Genomic DNA, 12215 nt, shown 5'->3' on the forward strand with positions numbered 1-12215 from the left:
CTTATTTTCTCGATATCGATTATTCGAACGTTGAATGAGATAGTTATACGCGTTGATATAACATTGCTTTACAATTAACATGTAGGTAGTTAAATTAAATTTGTAGTAATAGAATTAAATATTTCAAACGTTACTAACATTTTGTAAATAGTTACTTTAATTTTTAGGAAACTGCTCTATCTTCATAGTTACAAAAGCTTATAATATGTTAGCGTAAGTGTATAACTTAGGTATTTAGGTGTATTGCTATTTCAAATTTCTTGCATTAAGATATGTCTCTACATTCAAAATTGAACTCTTAATCAGCATTTTTAAACAATAATCAAGTTATATCTATTTTTTATATGATATCCAGGCCGGACATGAAAAAACTCGATACACGTACTCGATAACTGTTTTACGAAGTCTAATTACTGCTTTATCTCGCGACCGCCGGGTCATCGACGTCACGGCTACTTCCTATATAGTATAGACTATAGACACAAAAATGAGGACATGACAGGATAAAGTGGGTAACTGAAAATTTCAAAATTGACTTTTTTGCGTAAATGGAGGCTTCAGGACCTGAAAAAAGATTTTTAAAATAAATAAAATTTGGATTCTATGTTCTTATAGCTAGAAATATTAGCTAGCTGGTTAAGTAGGTAAGTTATGTTTGTATAAATTATAAGAAAAAAAAATGAGTAACTGCTCTTATGTTGTAAAATGTTAGTTACCCACTCTATTCACTCATGTCTTCAATGGCCGCGTTAATCTCCCAAATCTAATTTAACCTACTATACGCCGTATCGAATAAAAATATGTTCATTCAAATGTCCAAGAGATAATAAGTCATATCTACCTAATATTTTAGAAGCCGCATTATAGAGATAGAAAGCATAAGAATGAATTATTAACGGTTTTATTTATTGTAATTGATTTGAATATTGTGGAATTATTTTAGAAATCCCATTATGAATGTTATTAATTTGTTATTTTGAGTTTTATAGTTCTTGTACTTAGATAAAAAAATACTCACTTTTTAAAAGAGGTAGATCTGTCATGAAACCGCTTGTATCATCCATTCCCGCATTCTGAAAAAAAAAATTAAAATGTTTAATGTACCATCGAGAAAGTTGATTCCTATGCAATTGACAGACCAATGTTATTTGGTCGAATATGTCAATTCAATGTTAATTGTGATCTGTCAGCTGGGTTTGACGTAACGCAACCAAACTAGTTAGGTCCCCGATTTGGAATCAACTGATAGTACCTACAATCCATAGCACACAAATCGTAAAAGAAGGAATATATTCTCCTTGGATTTACAGCTGTACTATCTACGGATGATAATTAACAACAAATATCTTTATATAGGTCTACCAGAATCTGATGGCAAAAAACGGAAAAAAAAAATTACGCTACCAATACTGGGGAAATTGGAGCAAAACGTTTGATACTTTTTTTCCTTATGATTCTGTGTATGATATATACAAATGTAAAAAAATATCCAATGATAAAGTATATTGTTTGAAAATCTCCCATCCAAAGCCATGCATTTCTGGTAGACCTATAATAATATTTATTATTATTGTCACTCTCGCATGTATTAAAAAGTATTATAATTTACCTAAGTTAGCACTTAAAACAAGTCAAAACCTTAGTTTTGAAAAATTTACTGATTCTGAAAAGTGTTTCTTCGCTAAATGTATACCGCGTCGGGGAAAAAGGCAGACTTTCGAATTTCGTATCGGATCTTGCATCAAAATTAATAACGAATACCGGGAAGATATTGGAAATACTTCACATTTTATTTTCGAAAGCATCATCAAAAGAACTTGATCTTAAAACACTTGTGAAATTTTTGTGCAATTTAAAATGAGAAGTATGTGGGGATTCACTATACAGTGTAGAGCCAGTTTGTCAAATTCAGAATTGAGTCTAATTATATGGGCCGCATTAAAAAAAAAAAAATAATACCCCCACACCGGTTTCATTGAAACCAGGCCAGGTACGCAAGAGTAATTTTATAGTGCCCAAGTGTTTGCGCAGTACACAAGAGCACTGTCTATTCCTTTCCTCTCATAACCCAGTGGGACGGAAGACCGACATGACTGGCTAGAGATCAGGCGCAGGACCGACTTTTTACATGCCCATCCGACGCATGGATCATCTTACTTGTGAAACAATCAGGTGATCAGCCTGCATTGTCCTAGCCAAACTTGGAAATAACATGTTCCAACGCGGGAATCGAACCCACAACCTCCGAGTCAAGAGCCACGCTCTTAACCACTGGACCACGGAGGCGTAAAATAATATTATAGTGCTGAAAATAGTATTATGTCATCCAGAGGAATATTTGCTCGTGGTCAATGGTTTTTATTGGGTTTTTTTAAAGAGTTAAAGAGTATTCAATGTAGTTCGAACACAAAATATGTGTCTGGATAATTTAAGATAACGTACGTACGCAGGCTGTGGCATAAAAATTGTCAACGCATCGTGGTACCAGGCAACGAAATACTCGCTGATTTAGCTTTAACTTGAATTAACCGGATTTACGCTATGTCTGAATTTACCCTTACTAACCTTACATAGGAAAATATCCTCTATACCACTGGTAATAACAACCATACCTGTGTCTCGTCAGCGGAGTGCAGCGCATGGTGTAGGGCGAGCTCGTGCTGGTCCCGCGCGCCGTAGTCCGCCCGCCGCTCCGCGCCGCCGTAGCTGAAGCCGCCGTGGGACAGCTGAAATTGTATTGGTGCCTCAGTACTCGAAAAATAGGTAATCAACAGTGACATTTTCAAATTTAGAATTAGTTTACTTCGGACAGAAGCCGTAGGTAACCCAAAAATATCCACAGCCGAACATCCTACTTTTTGGATGTCGATTAAAAAAAAGAGAAATCGATGCATCAAACATCAAAATGGATGTGTGAAAATTAATATGAACTTATTATTTAACACTATAAACAGGTAGGTAAATCGGGAAAAAATTAAAGTTATCTACTTAACCATTTTATACGGTCTATGTAGAGAAAAGTGAACGAAACGAAAATATAATCAATCGTATTTAACTAATATTTTTAACCAATAAACACCGGTATTTTAAAAAAGTCGAATATTATACAGTTTTAACGATAATCTCCTCAACAGTATTTTGAATACGCTAGCACCGTAAACAATTTTATGTTTATTTAAAAAATAAACCTACATTTTATTTTCTCTACATTTTTATTGGGTACTAAAATTTGCTATTACACCATTATAAACTTATCGCGTCCGTCCTCGGGCGTCTTTTGTGGGCCCTCAATGGACCATAGAGCACAGCTAATCTTCTAAAGTGGGACCGTCATATTTTTACTTAAAGTAATAATGTGGTATTTATTGATCGCTCCAATACACTCGGTATTTGGTATTGTGGAAGAGGTTTTTCGTTGATGAACATAATTGAGTTAGGCTAGTGTATGTCGTATGAGTAATGGCTAATGTGTATGTTTTGTTGCGGAGTAGAATTATTATTAATACCAGTATCAGTAAGTAATTATGATACACGTAATATTGGTAGAACTATTTCTATTTCCAACTTTTGTTGTCAAATATCTTTTACTAGCTATTTACGGTTAATGCCAAATATTAAATAATTAACCAAAATCACTTCATACTCAAACATTATGTTACTTGAGACGTTGGGGCTAATAAAATGAAGGCAATTCCTAAAGGGTCTTCCAATAACATAATAAGCGAGGGTCGGCAAGTATGCCAGGCCCGCGGCTCGGGCAAGGGGCACATAGTTCGGCGAGATGTTATGACGTACCGATATCTCGGCCCTTAAGAAATGTTATCTTAAACAATGTTTATTAAATGTAATATTCAACGTCATTATTATGTTGTAAGGTTGTCTGGAAAATTATAAGCGGAAGTTAATAATTTTGTGGCTTTTTCGCAAAAAATGAGCGTTGACTCGGTGCCTGGTACTGCACCAGGCAATGGGAGTATGGAGTTCCAGAATCTGCAAGCTGGTTACCGTATGTTAATACATAAACTGTCTCAGTCGGAGCCTGAGACCAGACATACAATATTTGGTGTACAAGAAGCAGAAGCAGCAGATTGTAATTTGCAGCCTACAGCAGCAGTAGTATGAGTGTGCACTGTGGTCTGTGTGACCTCATAGGAGCAATATGTATATTGTAACTTGACTGGCCATAGACGGGCTGCAAGTTGCAGTCAGAACCGACAACTCTGGAGCGGTCGCGTTGAAGTCGTACACGATCGCGTCATGCAGTCGGCCTGTTGTTGTTCGACAGCACGGTAAAACTCGACCGCAGAGCGACTGCTCCAACCACTCAAGGACTACTCGAGCGGTCCGTGTATTGCGCATATGAATTTAATATAAAAACTGCAAATCGCCGTGCGGCAGCCGTCCGTCTATGTCCGGCCTATGTGTATGGTTGGCATACTCGTGCTACGAGTGTATGAGGTCACGGGGCTGTATATGTAGAGTATACTCACGTGATGCGAGTGTATGACGTCATGGCTGTCGCGGTGTCGCAGGTGCGGGTGCGGCTCGTGGTGTGTGTGGTGTCGCGGCAGCAGCTGCTGCGGCGCGTAGTGCTGCGCGTACTCGCCACCACCGCCGCCGTTGTATTCCATGCCATGGCCCTGCAATTTAGGCTACATGAGCAAATCACGCTAAGTCATAAAATAAATGAAAAATGTGTTTTGAGCATAAAGTTCCTATACCTTCCGCTAGGTATATTAACTTTATGGTTTTAAGACAGTCTTCACTCTTCTAGCATCACCCTGTCCTATAGCCGTGCCATCATGGTAGCTAACATCGCCGGTAATAGAACTGTCAGTTGTCATATTATACCGTTGGCGTTGCCGGCTAAAGTACCCAAGCCGGTAATATTGAAATGTAAGGCATGGTATGATAATGGCACAGAATGTTTGAAAGCGTATTTATCGACGACGACGCTTCCTAGCACCTAACGATTTTATTACTACCAAAAATTTTTTTCATAGTAATAAAAAAAATTGTTTTAGGGAACCCGGACAATAAGGAAGACTTATTTCTAGAAATTAGTAGGATGTACCTGCTGCTGATGGTGTGGGCTGGCGGGGTGCGCGGCGGGTGCGAAGGGCGGGGGGAAGTAGGGCGGCTGGAAGTCCGCGAGCGACGGCTGCGCGCCGCCGCGGAACCCGCCGCCGCCCAGCCCGAGCCCGCCACCGCCGAGGCGCTCCTGCCAACAAACAGACCGAGGTTACACTAGTCTTTACTCTGTTATAAGGAATGGGTGCAAAACTTATAGATTGTTCAGTGAAACTGCTTAATCATCTGCATAATGTAGCCTTAATCAACATCTAGTAATAACGTAAAATAGCTATTCGGTTGGTAGCTGGTTGCTATTTTACTTTGCTGCCTCCGTAGTGTAATAAAAATTAGTGCATTAGATACGCGGGACCTATAGTTTTTTCAAATATTTTTAAATTATATAAAAGCAGTTAAGTTTTTGTGGTTTTCAAGGAGTCAGCAATATGGTTAATACATATATTGTACGAATGTACACAAATAATCATACAATCAGAATTGATTGTATAATTAATTTTACCATGTATCTTTGATTGTTTTTAATTTTATTAAATAGAAATTAATATCTAAGTATACAACACAGTGAACTTTAATTTAAACTTGTAAGAGATCCTATCAACCAATCTGGCTCAACATTACCATTTCTCTCGTGGTCTTAGCTATCAATTTAAATTACATTATGTGTACCAAATCAAAATTACCTCATCAAACTTTGATTACAATAGATTGTTTTTGTGGTACGTTTAAAATACCAATCGAGATACCTATTTGAATCGTTAATGAGTAATTAACACTAATTACACATGGTGTATTCATAACATCACGTTTAGACGCGTTAAAAGATTAATTATGTAGTTATTAAGGTGTTAATAGAGAACAATCTCTGATTTCTATTGTAATAGAAATCTAATGATAAATGTGATGTGGTAAATATACTATTACAATTTTGATCATAAATTCATCAATATTTACTTTAATTGTTTCCTTTAATATTATGTATAGTCATCACCAGTCAGCAATGAATTTTGTATGCCAATGGCCAACTATATTATTTCTGAAGCTGTGTTATTATGCGAAAACCAAAACAAACGTCTTCCTTTCACATTTAAGTCATCATTAAAGTAAATGCAACACTACAGTTTTTAGATACTTTTTAGTTTTGCAAAATATGACAACAGAATCAATTCTATAATGTGCATTTTGTAAATTAATTATGGTTTAAATTAAATTTAAATTACAACGGAAAATTATATGTAACATATTATGATGGTCATAGTACTCATAGCTTAATGATTTTATAATCATACGGACACGCAATGTTTGAATTAAAGCACGTGCCATCTTGAGATCAATTTGTTTAGAATTGTTTTAATTTTTTTTGTTCGTCATGCATTGAAAACGAAATATCATTATGATGAACTTACAGATTAACTTATAAATAACCAACAGTAAGTATGGTATGGTAAAACTTAAAAGTATAATTGGTTTATGTCGAAAGCCGCACTTATTGCTAAATTTATATAGTAATTTGTTATTCATATACACTGCCGGTTTTCTTAGGAAAGGAAAATACTTCCTACGTAATATTATAATATACGTATGTCTCGGGCTCGCTGAGATCAATTATTATCAAAGGGTGTGGTTGGATACCTGGCGACACAGGAGATACAGTGGTGGGAATGTATGGTGGGCCCGTTAAAAAAAATATCCACAGCAATAACATATTACCTCCTCCTTTTTGGAAGTCTGTTAAAAATAGAGATTTAAGACAAAGTAAGAGCCGCGTAGCGCTCCGTAGCACGGCGTAGCACCTAATTATAGAAACTCGTATTTATAACTCAATAAATCTTAAGTAACAATTTTAAAATAATAGCTCTTATCGACAAGATAAATTTTGTAGTTAATGGAATCAGGCGTTACTTTGCGGAAATCCATATTTTAAATTTAGTTTGTTATTATTTTTAGCAATATTCCGCGAAAACAACTTCCACCTTTAAGTAAATGAGTGAGTGTACGCATAGACATGCGTACAGCACCTCCCTCCTCCCACACTGCCTATGCGTACACTCGCATGCAAGAACTTGCAAACACCACCACCACACAAGCAATAATGTTGGCAAATCCGTGCAAGGCCCCTCACCACCATGCAGGTTGAAAACCTCGACGCGCGTTTCGCCCCAACACCGGAGCATCCTCAGGATGTGGACTCTACGAACAACGTCCGTTAAGTGATATAAGATAAATTTTGTGCTAAGGTAAAGATTTAAAATAGGAATGTCAAAGTGAATATTTATTACATACATATAGAGCAAGTCAAATAAAAGCTTTTAAAAATGTTTAACTTTTGGACTCTTTTAATATGGGGCTCACCAATAATACTCTACATGGTTTACAGAATTTTAACTGTTATATAAGTATATATATTAAGATAAAAGTAATTTAAGGCTAATAAAATTAATAAAGAAAAGTTGTTAAATATTTAAGATTCAACAGTTCTTGTTCTAACATTTGTATTTCTTTTATCCAACACTCTGATTGCTTCACACGTCGTCTTGTCACTTGTGTCTAATTACATTCGATCTAGTTTTTAAATTTATGCACCGGATGTGGTAAATAATTATGTGGTTTATCTCGTATGAAAGTATACTAAATACATCAGGTTTACATTATCTTATGTCTAATTCAAGTATTAAATTCGTGTTGCTTCACACCGATTTTTAATATACATCCAAAAACAGGAGAGGTACTATATTCGGCTTATTAATTTTTAATTTTGTTAAATAAATATTTTTTAAATAACAGATGAATAAAATTGCTGGTTATTTTGTTTATTGCCACTTTTGTGAGGAGTTAATTTTTATATTAAGTCAAATGTTTTATAGTTTACCTGCTAAAACAAAATCATCAGTTTAATCGTATAAAAGAATTAAGAATACTAAATTGAGTTAACGCTTCTATAACTTGATTAAAACATAAAATTTATAAAAGGTGTGTAAATACGTATACCTAATGAATTAAATAGAATGTAATTAACGGTATTCATGAGATACGCAAACTGTTTATTTTTAATTATCGTTTGACGAAGCCGATGTCAAGTGAAGTAGTGAAAAAAGTTGAGATTTGAATGTAACACAGTAACACTATATTAAGCGAACGTGGGCGCTTTTCTTTGATTTGTAAGAGTTGTGATTTTAATTATATATATTCTCTACTGTATATTATGTTAGCCCGTGAACATGTTGAGAGAAAACTATGTAAGTCCAGCGAAATCTTTATCAAGTTAGAAATGTCATATTATGTGTAAATTTTGTTTTAAACTCAGGTTCTTATTTACTTTGTTTAGTCCATATATATAAATCAATTAAATGTCACAAATATTTGCATTTATAACGTTGTAAGAGAAAGAAAATCGGAGACATTTTCCGAAAACGATAAAAAAAACAAATTACCGTATACAGATTAAAAATGTTATAAGTCATAATGAACGATTTAGCACGTTCTTTATGCCTGTCTGCAGCTCTGATTTATTTTTAATTTAATCGTTTCTTAATTCAAATCATTTACATATTAACACGTAGAATTTTCAATTTAGTGTTGCGTAATTTTCTCCACGGCTTCATAGATTAATGATTTTGCATTAAATGCGGCTGAGATAAATAAGATGGCTGATGTATTCATATCACGGTCACAGCGCTTACCTATTAAAATTACACACACATTTCACAATATTCTTCTTGTAATATATTTTTATGTCAGCTAACAATTACCTTCGTATATAATTATGGGTAAGTATATTACTGTTGCGCCAAAATTCGTTTACCGCTGCGCGGAAAGTTTTTTTCGGGTTAAAAAATATCCTTTGATGTCCTTTCCTGGTACTCAAAGTATTTCTTAATTTATATTTTACCAAATAGCAAAATCAGTTCAAGGTTTGAGCGTGAAGCTTTTATTATATTATTAATAATAATAATATTTTTTTGCAGTATTTAATGAATATTTAAATTAGTATGGATGATCAAACATATTTCTGGTTCTCAGACCTAGCTTTTTAGTAAGCAGGAATTTCTTAGAAAATAATAATTGACATCGGTTGTAATGTTACAATTTAAGTAACCGTACAAGGGTTTGAACTTTGACGGTGGTATAACTTGAGTATAAAACAAGTTTTAAATTACAAAAGTAGTTTTTCAATGATATGTAAGGTTGTTTATCATTCTATAATAAATCTAAATCTGCTGATGTGTGAGCCAACAAATTAATCATTCGGTTCCATTAAACATTATAAACGAATTAATTGATGCTTATACTAGGCGATATGATAAATCGTAGAGTTTTACTGTTATAAACATTTAATTAATCAACATTGAAACGTGTCGCTATCTCAATCGTAGGTATAGTTAATGGCGTGCGCTGTCTCATTAACAAATGAAATGAACAAAGGTTAGAATTTGAAAAATTGACTATTTTTAATAATTAGGTACATTAGTGACATCTTAAAGTAACTGCAATTTATTGAATAGTATTTTTGATGAATTGTGTAGATAATATGTTGCTTTGATGTATGTTTCTTTTTTTTATTTTAAATATTCTACTACTAGGAGGTTCAAGATCGAATTAGATGACAATTGTCTCACAATATAGAATAGACCACGGGAACGCTATGCGCTTTTTTATCACAGGGAAATGTACGATTTTTCGATTTTGTTATGCGCGTACGAAGTCACAGCAAACAACTACTAGACATATAAAGTATAGTGTTCTTAGTATCACGATGGAATATAATGTATTCTAATTATGAGTGTATCGGATGGTATCGAAATTACCAATCAAGAGAACATGCGATGCCATCTACATACGCTGCTGTAAAAAATTAAGTGTATTTAGCTCAACATTACAAGACAAACAGCTATTAGCGAATGGAAATTTTATTAGAAGAGATTTCTTTTTATGGCGGTAAGAGCAAAAAAAGTGTTTTTGCGATGAATTATCTGCGATTGTGAATTGTTTAACATTTTTATTTTACACATAACATGAGTATGGAACATGTAACGGATGTAGTCGCGTCTGTTCCCGAATTTGAAGTTAGTACATAATTTTGAAGTACTGAGGTTATACTTCAAAATTATGTACTTGACGTTAAATACGAAAATGTTATTTGCCGTGGGAGAGCCACGCTTCGGCACAAATGGGCAGGCTCGACCGGAGAAATACCATGGGCTCACAGAAAACCGGCGTGAAACAGCGCTTGCGCTGTGTTTCGCCGAGTGAGTGAGTTTACCGGACGCCCAATACCCTACCCTTTTCCCTTCCCTACCCTACCCTTTTCCCTTCCCTACCCTCCCCTATTACCCTATTGCCTCTTAAAAGTCCAGCAACGCACCTGCAGCTTTCCATCAGGTGACCCGTTTGCTCGTTTGCCCCCTTATTTCATAAAAAAATTACCTGATTACGATAGGTAGGTCAAAGAGAAGTATGTGTATCTTTATTTCTATATTTGGAATCTAAATCCAAAACAACTTCTAAATCCAACAGGATCTGAGTAGGTATAGTTTCGGTTCGAATGAATTAATACTGCACAAATTTCAGGATTTTTTGAAGATATGATAAGGTTATATTTACTACTTAATCTCGACATATTATGAACTTCTAAGTGAAGAAGTTGTAGTTAGTACTACAAGAACTTAGTGGGACAGAGTTAGAAGAGAAGTAAGAACAAAGGCAATTCTCACCTGCACCTCGATCACACTGGACAAGTCTACGTACGCCACCGCCACTTTTTCACTCACAAATTAGAAAAAAAAAGTGTTCACTTGAGTATTTTGTAATTAATTTTTAGTTTGTTACATACTCGTATTCTTATTTTACAATATTAGAGACATAGTTATATTCTTTCCAAAGTTTTACTTAGAAATGATGTAGCCTTTTAGGCATCTAATGTTATGTAATGTTCGAAAATGCTATTTCATTAAGTTAATTTGAGCTCATAAAACTAAAACAAAAGTTAACAATAATGGAATTCTGTTTTTCGAGTGACTAAAGTAGCATATATGAAAGTAAATATTTAATTGAATAAAATTAACTAAGCGATAAACGATAAAATTTTGTATGCTAATATCGTCATCAAATCGATTTTGTACGGTCATTCAAATTGCTCCATAGATAATAAAAATAATTACAGAAAACATTAAAACGGGTTTGCAAGTAGTTAAGACCCAAAACTTTAAAAGCGTCTTACAAAGTGCAAACATCCAATAAAGCGCTAATATTAGTTAATAAAAATAACAAACATTTAGGAAATGCAACTGTATTTTCTACTAAACGCAGAAAAAATACTTCTTTTTTTAATTAGAAAATATTTTTGTAAGCAAAAGACGCTACAGTTCGTCCGCTCAAAAAGGTCGATTTTCAAATTTTCTTCTTTTTTCGGTTTTCCGTTTTAAACACAGTTTGTAAATAGCAAAAGTCGTATGACCGCTACGGTCGTGCGCGGCGCGTGTTCAAAGTCAACTGCCGGAGGGCGGTCTTCCCCCGGGGTATGTGCTCTCGGCCTTACGAATCTCCGTGACCCCATAAATCCACTACTAATTGCACACTGATTGATCGACTTACAATGTACAGTTTACTAGTCGTTTATCTATAAATTCAAGTACCTATATTAAAATTTTCCATGGTAAACACCTGATAAAATTTAAATGTATTCGAATAATGAAATATAAAGTGTAAATAGGTATTAATAATAAATACTAACTACTACTGTTTTTTTGAAGATAGATAGGTTCTTCAAGGTTTTACATTTAATAATAATTATTTAATTTATGTATCAAAAGAATATAAAAGTTATCATTGTGTCCTTTTACTAACTTACTCGAAATAATCACAACTTACACACAATACAATTTAAATCACCATACTAAATATTAAAATCCACTAAAATCCCTATGTATATCTACAATGTTTTCCTAAATTGGCATCTTAATTTAAATATTAAAACCATATTCAAGTCGAGTTCTAATCGAGAACGCTTAGTACGGCATCCCCACCCTGAGTTCGCTAATTAGTAGGTAGTGTAAGCGTTTTCCGATTGGCGATCAAGCTCGCTCGAACGATGTGTAATCGCTACAATAAAGACGTCTCACACATGACTG

The 12215-nt window shown here is 34.5% G+C and overlaps 1 protein-coding gene across 1 annotated transcript in view; it reads right to left on the minus strand.

Annotated features, from left to right (window-relative positions):
- LOC121729814 (transcription factor AP-2-epsilon) overlaps nt 1–12215 on the minus strand; it is a 64126-nt gene that overhangs the window by 10548 nt on the left and 41363 nt on the right. Inside the window, exons 2-5 of the mRNA XM_042118448.1 lie at nt 5075–5221; nt 4491–4640; nt 2613–2726; nt 1019–1073 (exon numbers count right to left, since the gene is read on the minus strand). Coding sequence (XP_041974382.1) covers nt 1019–1073; nt 2613–2726; nt 4491–4640; nt 5075–5221 — 466 coding nt within the window. The remainder of the gene's footprint in view (nt 1–1018; nt 1074–2612; nt 2727–4490; nt 4641–5074; nt 5222–12215) is intronic.

Source organism: Aricia agestis, chromosome 1, assembly GCF_905147365.1.
Source record: "Aricia agestis chromosome 1, ilAriAges1.1, whole genome shotgun sequence".
Classification (NCBI taxonomy): domain Eukaryota; kingdom Metazoa; phylum Arthropoda; class Insecta; order Lepidoptera; family Lycaenidae; genus Aricia; species Aricia agestis.